General features: G+C 37.6%; 2 protein-coding genes across 2 annotated transcripts in view; one reads left to right on the top strand and one right to left on the bottom strand.

Annotated features, from left to right (window-relative positions):
- rb1 (retinoblastoma 1) overlaps positions 1 to 14,427 on the bottom strand; it is a 287,527-nt gene that overhangs the window by 89,590 nt on the left and 183,510 nt on the right. The gene's annotated exons all lie outside the window — the stretch shown is intronic.
- Positions 11,686 to 14,289, top strand: LOC120524038 (lysophosphatidic acid receptor 6-like). Its single transcript, XM_039745853.1, has 2 exons — positions 11,686 to 13,347; positions 13,492 to 14,289. The coding sequence occupies exons 1-2, from the start codon at positions 12,311 to 12,313 to the stop codon at positions 13,556 to 13,558; spliced, it is 1,104 nt and encodes a 367-aa protein (XP_039601787.1). The 5' UTR covers positions 11,686 to 12,310; the 3' UTR covers positions 13,559 to 14,289.

Genomic DNA, 14,427 nt, shown 5'->3' with positions numbered 1-14,427 from the left:
GCCTTCTGTATTTATGAGGCATCCTTGAAACTTGAAATAATTATTTTATCAGAGATGCTTGCTTCTATTTTCCCAAGGTGAAGCTATGCTTCTTGCTCAAAAAAGGCAGTGTGTGCAGATTGAAGCACCACAAACCAATTATCTATTTTTAATGAGTTGCTCTTGTTGTAAATATTGTAATAAAAGCACAGACCACAATGTTTTTGAGTGAGTAAATTTACTGACACTGATGCCAAGCAATTCATAAATACAAGGAGAGAGCATGCGGACTCCATGTAGAAGCTGGTGTTATGAGGCATGAATGACAGCCCACTCTGGCCACGTTAAAACATCTGTATTAAACTTTCTAAACTTCAAGCTGATTAATCGTTGGTAAATTGGTGTTGCTAAATTGGCTCTATAGTGTGTTTCGGTCAGTCATATTCTGACCTGCTAAGTCCTGAACAGAGTTGTAGGGGGTCTACAAGAGCCTATCCTAGCTAGCAGAAGCCACAAGATAGGAACAAACCCGGGAGAGGGTGCCAGTCCATTGCTGGGAGAACACACACACCCACATACAAGAGCGAGTTTAGAATTGCCAATGCACCTAGCCTGCATGTCTTTGGACTGTGGGAGGAAACCAGAGCACCATGAAGAAACCCAAGACGACACAGGGAGAACATGCAAACTCCACATAGGAAGGTCCCGGGACATGAATCCTGGTCTCAAGATGCAGCAGAGCTACCACTGTGCCACCGTGCACATGCTTCCAAAATGCGATAGACTGGCATCCATCCATCCACTGATTGCTAGGATAGGCTCCAGCTATGCTGCAATCCAGCTCTGAATAAGAGAGATGGATGCGCTAACATCTATTCAGTTCCTGTCACTTGATTATAATCTACTTGCAGTTCTTTTGGTTGTAGGATGCGCGATTCTCCTCACGATGTATTTCAAATTTTATGCAATTTTTTAATTGATCGGGCGTGGCAGCGTCCCCCTCTGAGTTTTGTGCATGCTGTTAGAAGTATATCGTATTGAAGGGCAGACAAAGGTGTGTTTGCTGTCTTAGTGCGAGCTCTATAACTATTAACAGCAGGTACTCTGCTGCTGAAACAGAGCCCCTCACTCTGTGTCTGCTCAGCATTCTCTCTTACTAGAAGCACACGCATGCATTAACAATCCAGCAGCAAGGCAGTATCTATGCGAAGTAAAGACAAACAGCTTCTGTAACGTAAAACAATGAAAGTGACTTTTTTCACTTATTACGGTCTAGTTGTCTACAGGATTGACTTTCTGAGTTGAATCCACTGCCCTGCTCTGCCCTGAAGGGAGCTGCACACAGCCAGTCTTCTTTTAAAATATCTGAATCTCACAACAAAGGTTTGCCTTTTCCCATTTTAAAACGACATGGATATGTTAGTTTTGGAACATGTGTGTAAATTTAAGATGCAGATCAAAACTCAACAACATTTTTAGCATGGAACAATTCGGAAAGTCACCTCACTTGGACTCTGGTAGCCTTTAGAACATTAGAAAGACTTGGACAAGAACAAGGCCATTCAGCCAAAACAGGGCTCAACAGTCATTTCCTTTCAATTCTTCCAAAATAACATTAAACTTCAGATCCATTGTAAAACACAAGAACGGGCTTTGTTTTTTTAAATTTATAAAACATTCTTCATTTTAGAATGTAATTCCATGTGTCAAACTAATATATTCCACGATAGTGAAGAAATAAGTTTAAACTTGTCCTCTAAAGCACTACATTGGATTTCAGTTAAGACTAGAGACGTTTTTAAAAACATCATTTTGGCATTTGTTTTCGCTGTCTCTCTTTCCCATTCCCTCTCTTCAGATCATTGTCATTTTGATCAACTTTTCCCTGCTGATTTAAGATGTGCTCTCATCCATGATGTGCCGATTTTAGACCTTTTTACATATTTCACCAGAACCATTTCCGTTTGCCTGCCACACTGCCCGACTTCAGTAACTTCACTGTCTGCCTTTCCACAAATCGATCTTGTGGCCAATTCATGTCCTTTAAACAATGGAAGAGGTGTTTTCCCTAAATGTAGACAATTTTCAAAGAGATAAAAACACTGCACATTTCAAAGATGTATTCAAGGATGAACATACAGATGTAAAATAACAAATTTGTTTCAGTAACACATTGCAGTCTTCATGTATATTTAATATTTATTCTTTACTTAGCGAAAGCCTTTATCTAAGGTGACTTACAAAGATAAACCTTGACTTAAAATGACATATGATGATTATATTAATCAACCTAAATAAAGTGATCAATTAAGAATTCAGTGGTCTACACTATAATTATAATAAACCTATCTCGGTAGTCAATGATAAAGGCTTCTGGGCTCCATGTTACTAATGACGTGTGAACAGAGTGGTGAAGCCATTATATTAACAAAATGCACACAGGATGTAAACATTTTTTAACATTGTTTTATTTAAAAGACTGATGCAGCTAGAATTAGCCTAAATAATCATTCTATTTGGGTAATGTATTGTCTGTTTATTAAATCAACACAAAGATAGAGGTACTCATATCTTTTATAATAAAATTGCCTGCTTCCAGAAAACAATTTTTATCAGAAGACAAACCAGCCCTCACAGTCATTACATACTAGCAACAGAGAATCAACCATTCAGTATTGCTACTTTTATTATTATTTATTTGGCTGAGGACTTTATCTAAGTCGACCTGTACGATCAGTGTACTTGGAGTGTCCATAAATGTTTTTCATAGCCGGAGAAGTAGGAAGGTTAAGTGGCTTCCTCAGGATTACACAGTGAGTCACTGATGGGAAATGAGCCAGCAACCCGACAGTTTAAATCCACTGTCTAAGCCACTAAACCTTACTGCCAGCATGCCTCTTGCGTGACTGCTAGATGTTGTCACCTTCACATCCACCACACACTGCAATCAGGCACCGTTAACATTTTACCAAATCGAGGAGACGATAGGCAGCTTGTGCTGAGGGATCTCAGCGGACTGGCATGCCTGCAATTTTTCTCCCTCCTAAACCAAAATCATGTTCCTTACTCTCATCAGCGTATTTAACACACAACATGAATTAGAAAAAGAAATGCTGTTAATTATTTTTTTCATGGGCAGCATGGTGGCGCAGTGGTAGCGCTGCTGCCTCGCAGTAAGGAGACCTGGGTTCGCTTCCCAGGTCCTCCCTGCATGGAGTTTGCACATTCTCCCCATGTCTGTGTGGGTTTCCTCCCACAGTCCAAAGACATGCAGGTTAGGTGCATTGGTGGTCCTACATTGTCCCTAGTGTGTGCTTGGTGTGTGGGTGTGTGTGCCCTGTGGTGGGCTGGCACCCTGCCCAGGATTTGTTCCTGCCTTGCTCCCTGTGCTGGCTGGGATTGGCTCCAGTAGACCCCCGTGACCCTGTAGTTGCCCAGAGGAGACTGGGCGGTCTCTTGGTCTGGAATCCCTGCAGATTTTTTTTTTTTTTCTCCAGCCTTTGGAGGTTTTTTTTTGTTTTTTCTGTCCACCCTGGCCATCGGACCTTACTTATTCTATGTTAATTAATGTTGACTTATGTTTATTTTTTATTGTGTCTTCTATTTTTCTATTCTTCATTTTGTAAAGCACTTTGAGCTACATTTTATTGTATGAAAATGTGCTATATAAATAAATATTGTTGTAGTTAGGATATAGCGAGTTGGAAAATGACTATTTTTTTCATTTTTCTGAAAGAAAACTTTGCTATTTGTGGTATGTAAAGTATTTTGGAATGGCAGAAAAAAAGTGATATGAACTGAGGGAAACAAAGTTAATTAAAGGGTCAAGTCTCTCTTCAAATCTGAACATTTAAGATTTTTTTTTCCCCCGAATTAGAATCACTTTATTGGCTTAATACATTTACATGTTCTAGGAATGTGACTTGGTGATACATACATAAAAAAGACATATATACACATTTCAGTCAGCCAGCATGTTGGATTAAGCAGTTTTTCAAGCAGTTAATTACATACACAATTTCCATTTTAAACTTATAGTGTTAAGAAATCCAAATAAATAAAATATATTCGTTAATGAAGTTAAGAAATTACAGTAAATGTTTCAAAAAGCATCGACCACCAAAAATAAATAGGAACCAAAAAAAGAACCTCCTCTTTCCATTTATAGACCATCTATAACTTTACTTCATATTTTTAAAAATAAGTCTAATTCAAAAACTTGCCTTTAAACCAATGTTTAGGTTTCAAGTAACCCATCCAGCTACCGTATTTGGCCTTCTTGTAACAGGCTTTTCAGACTTCCTAACTGTGCCATTCATTTTGTGTTACAAAGGTACTCTGAGAGGTGTGAATACTGGAAAGGCTGAGAAGTGTCAAGCCATCTGCCCGATTCAAATGCAAATTCAAAGCTTAATCCACTGCACCAACACAAAGAATTCATTAATTTGATGCTGTACTTCCTTGATTAAATAAACACTTTGCCTTAAGTGGATTACAGGTTCTGCTGTTAATTTTTTTTCTTTGTGTTGTTTTTTTCCCACCTTTTCTTGAAAATACCATCTAGGACTGGTGTGGTCAACATTTTCTAAGTTTACTAACTCCCTTACCAATATTTCCAGTTTACTGGTGAATAATTTATTTTAAAACCAGCATCTCTCATACAAATACTTGCTGATTGGAAAAGCAACAGCCACAATAACAGCAGTTCATACACTATGCAGTAGATAGAGAGAAAAAAAAAAAACCTCACCCCTCCTACAAAGCAAAATGTAACACTTCATAAAGATACAAGAGATACAGAAAACTCATACAATAAAATACAAAGTAAGCAGCCAAACAATGCAGCACTGCTGTTTCATGACTCCAGAGTCCTGGTGTCAAATCTTAGTCTGTGTGGAGCTTGTGTCACCTCACCATAACTCTATGTGCTCCAACATTTCCAGCCACAACTTAAAGACTTTCAAAACTTTAAATAATGTGGCAACGTGTGGGCGAGTGAGTTAGCATGCCGCTCAATGAACTGGTGCACCAGGGTTGCTGCCTGACCATTGCTCACTACTGTTGAGTTAAGCTCTTTCTTCCTACAGCCTTAAATCTGGATTAAGAATGTTTTGAAAAATAGAACTGAAACAAGTAACAAATGAATGTGCTTGTGTGTGCTGCATGACTTTGCACCATCTTTTTAACCTTGATCTCAATATTCAATGTATAAGATAATAAAATATAGCACAATATAGTACGACATAAGGCTGACAACTGGCTCTAAACTGTCCACATTTGCAATGAAGTAGCACACTAAGGTGAGATGGTCACTGCTTTAGGCCCAATGTAGTTGGAGCAGGCACTTGTTCCTCATAACCCAGAAACAGACAGATAGGAGAATAATAATTTAATATAACAGAAAACATTATGAAACAAGTACATACACAGAGCAACAAAATCCTGCTACCAATCACAACAGCAGTATCTATACTATACTTTTCTACAATAGGGCAACCTGGTGGTACAGAGGTTAGCACAGCAGTCTCACAGACCTAGCGCTCTGGGTCTGAATTCTGTGCCTGCCTTTACTCAGTCAGCATTCAGACTGAAAGCTGTCTGCCTCATGTCTGCATAGGCTTTTTTTCTGGGTTTTTTTACTTTTCCTTCCATATTTAAAAGATGTGTTTGTATGTTAGGTTGATAGGCGATTCTAATCTGGCATAGTACGAGTGTGGGTATATTGGTGAGCTGGCTCAGCAGCATACTGGCACACTGTCCAGTACTGTTTTTGGTGTTATGACCACAGCTGATTGGATAGGTTCCACTCCCATGACCTTTAATTGGATTAAGAAAATTTCAGAATGTTAATATAATGCTATATAATGTAATGTATTTTAAAATATAATGATTCAGCTCAAAAGGTGACTGAATGTTGAGCCGAATGAGTAAACTATAGAATATTTGATTATTATTATAGCACTCCTCACAAGATTGCAGGATAACCACTATGCATTATCTTCAAACATGCAGTAATGTCCCATACTCAGAGTGTCATTTATGCCATCTGCTTCTTCCTCTTTTATGGATGCACGAATATGCAGTGTGACAATGTGGTGAAAGTTCTGCAATAATTGCTCAGTGACGAAAATATATGGTTTTGGAAGCATATCTGACGGTTAATAAGAAATACCTAAATATAGACAAGAGTATCCATTAACAGTTTTACTGTTAATTGCCATGTTTTCTGTGTTTTGCAAAGTATTATACATAAATAACATTTAGGTCAAGTAAAGTCAAGTTTGCTATCATGTGTACACAGTAAAGAGAAATCCTTTCTTCCATGCTTCCTCAGACAAAATAAATAAAAAGTACACTTTGCATGTTATAAATGTGTGTGTATATAGTTAGAAATGGGAGGCAACTGGGCATGTCAGCTGGCATTTCCACCTCAAGTCAAAGGTTAGCTCTGTCATTTACTCTCTTTCTCTCTCTTTGACCTTCAGAGAAGATCGGCAACATGAGGAACCCACCTCTTCTCCTGGGGCCAACATAAAATTGGACGTCACTACCAGAAGACCTCACAACACAGGCTTGCATCTGAGAAGACTAATCTTTGCAGTGCTGGCTGGCATTCCTTTAAACATTGCTGTGTTTTACATAGGGTTCACCATACGGTGCATCAACCCTTTATCACTGTCTGCTTCTTCTCTTACAATACACACACACACTAGGTATTTGAATTCTAATGGCTGAATAGTGTTGGTACAGTATAGCTGAGGTCTTTAATAGCCCTTTATGCCTTTCTAAGGCTGTTACTATTGTGTATGTACTGAGGAGAAGGCAGCTGGGTGCTGGTAATATTCTGTGCCACCTTCCCCAATCTCTGCTGTGGTTTATGTTGGTTTATGTTCTTAAGCCAAGCGCATACTTTGCCAGTATCCTGATAGTGGAGATGGACTCTACTGTGCGTCTGTGGAAAGTGTGTCACAACAAGTTGTACGTCTGGTGTAGCTTTTAGAGAACAGCCAAACTGTACTGTGCTCACCTCAGTCCGTAAGTTATGGTCACACCAAGAAATTTAAAGCTGCATATGCTTTCAACAGCATTCTCTCTGAAGCAGATGGAAGTGTGGTCTGCCATCATTTTTCAGTGACAAGCTTTTTGGTTTTACTAATAATAAGGGTGAGACTGCTATTCTGGCACCACTTAGTTAGCAGGTAGATGTCTCTTCTGTAAGCCATCTCATCATTGTTGCTGATCAGGTCAATGATCGTGGTGTCATCAGCAAACTTGATGATGGAGTTGGAGCTGTGTCTGACAACATTGTTACAGGTGAACCAGACTTACAGAAGAGGGTTCAGCACACTACTCTATGGGGTGCCAGTGCTGGAAGGTCAGTGCGAAGGATGGGATACTGTCAATCAGCTCATGCTGAGGACTGTTGGTTGTGAAGTGCAAAATCCTGTTGCAGAAGGTGGTACTATTTCCTTACTGGAGAAGTATGGTGGTCAGTTTTGCTGGTACAACTATATTAAATGCTGGGCTACAATCTATAAAGGGCAGGGTTTATCATACTGATGTGCCACAACGGTATGAAGTGTAAAGGATATGGTATCCTCTGTGGACCACTGGAGGGGATCGTGACTATTTGAAATATTCAATTTAATGTTTCCCAACACCAATCTCTATAAAATTTTACAAGTGGAGTGAATGTCACTGGTTGCCATAGTTCACTTTTGTTTTCTTAAGCACAGGGATAATTATTGTCCTCTTTAACCAGGCAGAGACCTCAGATTATCACTGCAAAATATTAAAGACGTCAGCTAATTAGTTGTTACAGGTTTTTAAAACACACCCTGAAATTCCATCTAGGCCACACGCCTAATGAATATTAACTTGTTAAGTGTACAGGCTTATGAAAGCAAGGAATGATGAATCATGGGGAGCTGCAGGCAATCGAATGGCAGCTAGGGAGCTTGGTGATATTATCAAAACAGGCAGAGACAGCATTAAGTAGGTCAAGAAGGAAAAATGAAGATGACACAGGATTAGGTTTTACTTTGTAGGAAGTGAACATCTCTAATCCTTGACAAAGTTGGCAGAAATTGTTACAGCGGCTAAATTCCATGTCTAGTTTGCGACCGTACTAACGTCCAATTTCATAGCTTTCCTGAGTTTGCGTTTGCATAGCTGGTAAATTGGAAATGCACTGCTAGCTGCCTTCAGAAAATTCCTTATAACCATGATGAAACATGGTTTCTTATAATCACATATAACATCAAATTTTAAATATATTTTAACAATGCTGACAAGTTGCACTACCCAAGGATTGACTTACCAGATGTATGAGTTGATATTTAATTTTGCAAATGAGCAGCTTCAGCGCCTGATGCAGGAGATCCTGAAAAAATGGCAAACCTGCATATGAATTCCAACTGTTGCTGTGTCTGTAATGTTTTTATTCTTGTTTATCTGCCTTACAATGGCTTTTTTGACTTTCATTGAAAAGCTCCTGTCTTCATGTTGAACAATGGCAACTATGGACTCCAAAGGGTAAATTAAAGCCAAGGTATCTTATGAAGCAATGAAACACACTTGAGTCATCACAAATAACTGTGATGGCAATTACCTCAAGCATTGTGGGGCAGTGTATAAAAAAAGTTGTCATTTCTCCATGGTGTGACAGTAATTTATGCAAATATCCTTAAAGGAATGTCTGCCACGTGCACTTTAATCACGTCTGAATTGTCTGATTTGTAATTGTAAACTGTGGTACAGAGAGGTAAATATTAAAAAAAAAAATTGTTTCTATGTTCCAAATATTATGAAGGGCACTGTATTTCTGGCTGTATTTTACAGATTTATGAATATACCAAAGCACTGCATAGGTGATGGCTTCATCTTAAAAGTCATATTTACTGTAACGAATATCTAAAACAACCTCTTGTTTTACTAAATGCAATCATTCACTTCACTGATGACCAGTGCCTTGCATGGGGAATGTTATTTCTTTCTTCTTTTTTCTGGGTGATGTTTTCCTGGTCTTTGCTCGAGTACTCTGGATTTCCTCTTGTATCCACACATATGTGCTTATTAGCTTGACTGGCCCTTGGCGAGGATGTGCAATGGACTGGCAGTCTGTTCTGGGAAGTTTCCTGCCTTGCACTAAATGTTGTGACAATAGGTTCCAGACCCCGGCAATCTGGAATTGGATTAAGTAAAACCGCCTGATTAAAAATGTAACTTTGATATCTAACAAATATAAACAGTTTCATATTTACCATTCACTGTTTAAAAGCAATCGAACAAGAAACACTAGTTCTGCTCATTTTAATTTCAATCTTTCTAAACGTTTACAAACTGTAGCAAAAGTAAATGTTTTCTGAGAAATCATTGCAAAATGTACACTAATATAATTTTATTTAAATAAAGTTGTACGCATGCATAACACACAATTGTTTTAGCCATAATGGTTTTAATTTAATCTTTATACACAAACTTTTTTTAATGTACCAGCAATGAAGGCTAAAAATAAACTGTTCTACCCTTCTGCCTGATGTATGATATCCACTTATCACATAACGGTGGCCCTGAATGGCATTGTGGAGTAACAGTTTGTGACAGGAAAAAAAATGCAGTTTGTTACAGAAATCAAACTTCTATAGTCTCTTGGTATTCAACTGATTTTACTTTTCTTTTCAATATTCTTTTACAATATTGAAATGATCCTATGTTTTAATAGAAATCAATTAGCATACAGCCAACAATTCAGATTAAAAAAAAGAGCAATGTGTATGGGTGGTTTCATATATTTATATGCGCATTAACACATTTGTATTCTCATTCAAGGCACCTGAGAATTCATTACTTAAAGCAAGGAACAAGACTTAACTTGAAGTCACTAAACAAACAAAAATGTCTCGCACCAGCTAATAGGCCACGTCTGAAACAAAAGCAGTTACCATAATACATTAGTCTTTGACATGCAGGTTCAGTCTTGCATTTCACACTGGGCAAATGGAATTCGAGGAGCTTCCTGGTGGTGTTCAGCTGCTAGCAATAAATTCTGCAATGCAACTTTGCCGATTTATGCACATCCACACTACACAACAGTAAGCACAGTACACACAAGTGGATTATACTAGGGATCCACATATTAAGGACACATTTGCAGTGTCTTATGGTCTCAGCTTAAGGTGCAAGACACAAACTAAAGTAGAACAGAGGACATTCCTGCTCATAGCATCACTCAATATCAGACTTATTTACAGTTACATTGTTGCTCAGGATAAGTGGGTTTGGAAGATGGATGGAATAAACATAAATACATGTTCTTTATATGCTGTTACCATTTTAAACAAGGTTTATTTGTATCACAGACAAAAACACATTTACACACATGCACATCTATTAGATACATTTGAAAAAGTTTATTTATTCCACAGTGAAATTTGAAAAAAAAAAAAAAAACTTCTACAATATAAAAAAAAAAGAATACAGATTTACAGTTCACTTAGCATGAGCCTGTGGCTAGAAGTACTTAAAGAGTGCACCTCCTGAAGAACATGAAGGTGATTTCTCATGATGTTAATGCTATTTTGACACTATCATGTTTTCCACAACAGCTTCCAGTGTGTCCAAAGTTCATCCTGTGATGGAGCAGGCTTCCTGAGAAGTTTGTTCAGGCATTGTGCTTCTTTTGAGTGCAGGTTGCTTTCTCAGGAGACTGCGGTATAGAACACCGTACTGGCTACTATTATACCATATATATGTATATATATGAAGGGTGTGTGGGGTACGCAGCCGAAATAATGTATCTTCTAATGGTGCTTTCTATTTTTGGGTTAAAAAAGTTTACCTTGTCCCTTTTGCTGATTCACTAACTCCCTTACATTTTGTATGTTATATATACACATATATATTTATATACCCACAGATTTTCTGTATTAAATAGAATATACATATACAGCATATATACATATGTATATAAACACATGTATAAATTCAAAATGTGTAAGTATATACTGCATGTGTGTGTGAATATACATTTATAACACTTGTGTAAATATACTGTACATGTGTGAATACATATAAATGTATGAGTGTGTTAATTTTTTGATCATTCTGGTAGGAGTTCAGACCAGTGTGTATATATATGTGTATATATATATATATATATATATATATATATATATATATATATATATATATTTTATATATTTTATATATATATATATATTTTATATATTTTATATATATATATATATATATATATATATATATATATATATATATATTTATATATATATATATATATATATATATATAATTTTTTTATATATATATAAAACCACACACACACCCCACTTAATGGCCAGGTCCCTTCCCCCGAGTACTTCACCCTAAAGCCCTTAAAAGCCCAAGCTCCTCCCCAACTCCTTTGCCCCCAGACAAGCCATTCTAGTGACAAAGGCATTCTCACCTCTGGCTGGAAAAAGCACTTTACTTAAACAAAGGGTTTACTGTGAGTGTCTACACTGCATCTTTGCATTTACTCTTTTGCAGCTCTTTTGCCACCCCCATCCCCCATAACCACATGCTGCTACTATCACCAGAACAAACAGAAAGGGAGGAAAAAACAGCAGTCCCAGATCAGCTACCTTTCTTTTTTTTCCTGTTTGCCTCCTCCCACAACTGATGTCACAAAAAAAGCACCATTGAGAAAGCTCTCATTTCCCTTAGCCCTCGGAGGAAAGACAGTTAGTACATAATGCTACAAGAAACTTGTGAGACAGAATCGGTCTCTGAGGCTCAGCAATGAACACAAATATATGGCTTCTCTGAAGAAGTGAAACAAAAAGCAGTGGGCACCGAGAACAAAAGGAAGATCAGTGTGTCCAGTTCTGTGACAATAATACAGAAGCTGTAAAACTCAAGAGACAAATTAAAATCAGCACTAAAACAAGGATATTGGATATACAGTTTAGATGCTCTTTTATGAAGTTATTGCTAGGGGGGAAAAAAAAACTGCTTTCGTTTTGGAGCCACTGACACAAATGAACAAGGAAAATCCAATGAAGTGGAACAATGTACTTTGAAAAAGAAATCAAAGGAGCCTTAAACATAAATCAAAAGTATGTGGCCAGTCTCTCCAGTTGAGAAAGGCAAGCAGGAGTTGCACCAAGTAAGCACAAGCTTGTTGATATCTGCAGACTGTCACTGACTGGACTAATTGATCCTCGGCTGGTAAGTGGTCCTTTTTGTGCATTTATTTTTCATGGACACAAAAAAAAAAAAAAGGGAGAAAGTGACAATATTTGGAAAACTACACTGTGGCTGAGTGGAAAACATGGGAGACAGTGGTACCAATAACTCTTGCCACCAAGATGACAGTTTTAAGTATATACTGTATGGCTGGGTGTTCAGTATGGTGTTTATTCTGGGACTAATATCCAATATGGTGGCAATGTATATATTCTCCTGTTCACTAAAAACGTGGAATGAGACTACAACATACATGATGAACTTAGTCATATCTGACCTCCTTTTTGTTCTGACTCTGCCTTTTCGGATCTTCTATTTTGTCACACGGGACTGGCCCTTTGGAGATATTGCCTGTAAGTTGTCGGTTTCTCTCTTCTACACGAATATGTATGGGAGCATGCTCTTCTTAACCTGCATCAGTGTGGACCGTTTTTTGGCCATTGTGCATCCGTTCAACTCTCGCATGTGGCGCAATAGGCGCAGTGCCAAAATAATTTGCTTTGCTGTCTGGATAATGGTACTTGCTGGAAGCATCCCAGCAGGATTTCTACTGGAACCCAGGTATAAAAATGAGTCAAGTGTGTCGAAGCTGTGCTTTGAAAACTTCTCACAAAATGTCTGGAAAGACTACTTATCTAAAATAGTGATTTTCATAGAGACAGTGGGATTTTTTATCCCCCTCATCCTCAATGTAAGCTGCTCCACAATGGTCCTTCAAACTCTCCGCAGACCGAGGACTCTGAATCGGAGCAAGATGAACAAAAGAAAGATTCTGCGCATGATTATGGTTCACCTCTTCATTTTCTGTTTCTGCTTTGTACCTTATAACATAAACCTGGTATTTTATGCCCTTGTCAGAACACAGAAGCTCAAAGGCTGCTCAGTAGTGGCAGTTGTAAAGACCATGTATCCTGTGACTCTCTGTATTGCTGTAACTAACTGCTGCTTTGACCCCATCGTTTACTATTTTACATCAGAGACGATTCAAAACTCAATTAAGCGTAAGTCAACAACTTGCAAATCCATAGACACAAGATTTTCAGAGGCCCTACCACCAGAGAGCTCTCTTCAGCAAAGTCTCCGGAGCCTCAAGGCAAAAGTGTTTCAGACACAATCAACTGTGTAAGTATGCAAGTTCTGGTTCTCTTTCTTATTTCTTATGCTCTCAATCTTTTTCATATTTTTGGTTTCTCGTCCTAACTCTCTTGTGTATGCTATAATGAAAAATGTCTGAAGACCCCACTTTTCTCTATTTTCTCCCTCTAGTAAGACAAGTGCTGCTGTTCTGTTGGAAAGCTGCAAAGAAAAGGAATTTTCAAACCAACAGGATTAAAACCAGAAACATTTTCTTAGGGGGTTGAGAAACAAAAAAAAGTAAGAAAAGCTAGAAGCAAAATGAACAAGGGCAGGGCTTCACTCAAGGAGTGGCCACACTCTTCACAAACAGACCTCATCTTGTAACGCCTGTAACTGAAAATCTCAACTAAATGGAACGATTTCACATTAACGTTTTCTACTATTTATTCCAGGAAACATCTTAACCATTCCAATGCTTTAAAATAAGTAACATTGCACTTTTTGTTCCGACTCTGGGCTTCCAACAATAAATCCAGGATTTGCTAACGTGAGGTATATAATGGAGTTATACAAATACTCTGTGAAATGTAATTTCCTTTTGCTACAAAGGATCTTGCAAGTAATAAAAAGTCCAGGTGTGTTGTAAATCAAAAACTCTGCAGATTATTAGCTTCACTTTATTACGCTTCAGGACTCTTGCTGCTTAAACAATTTGATCAGTGTGGTAAGTAAATATGTGTATCTTACACAACACTGTTATATAATGATACAAGTGTTTTCCCATATTCTCACAACCATAGAACTGATATGTACATAAATATGTACTTTTTTTGCACTAGACCTACTTCAGTGTTTAAGCAGATTTAAATGTATTATTTTTTTGTACACTATGTGTATAAAACAATTTGTATGTAATATTGAGAAAATAAATGCATGTTGAGTATCTCAACCTTTTATGTATCTAAATAAAACTGTAATCTTATAAAAGTAAGACATTTGTTATGAAATTTTTATTGCTGTGGGCTACAAAAAAGGAAAATAATATATGCAATTGTGTTTCTTGGTATTAAGGAAAACTAAGCAAGGAAATACTTTGTCAAGTGTGGCTCACTTAACTGTAGATAT

Source organism: Polypterus senegalus, chromosome 2 (genome assembly GCF_016835505.1).
Source record: "Polypterus senegalus isolate Bchr_013 chromosome 2, ASM1683550v1, whole genome shotgun sequence".
In the NCBI taxonomy this organism is placed as follows: Eukaryota; Metazoa; Chordata; class Cladistia; order Polypteriformes; family Polypteridae; genus Polypterus; species Polypterus senegalus.
Note: the sequence above shows the minus strand (reverse complement) of the source record. Positions and strands in the feature narration are given on the sequence as shown.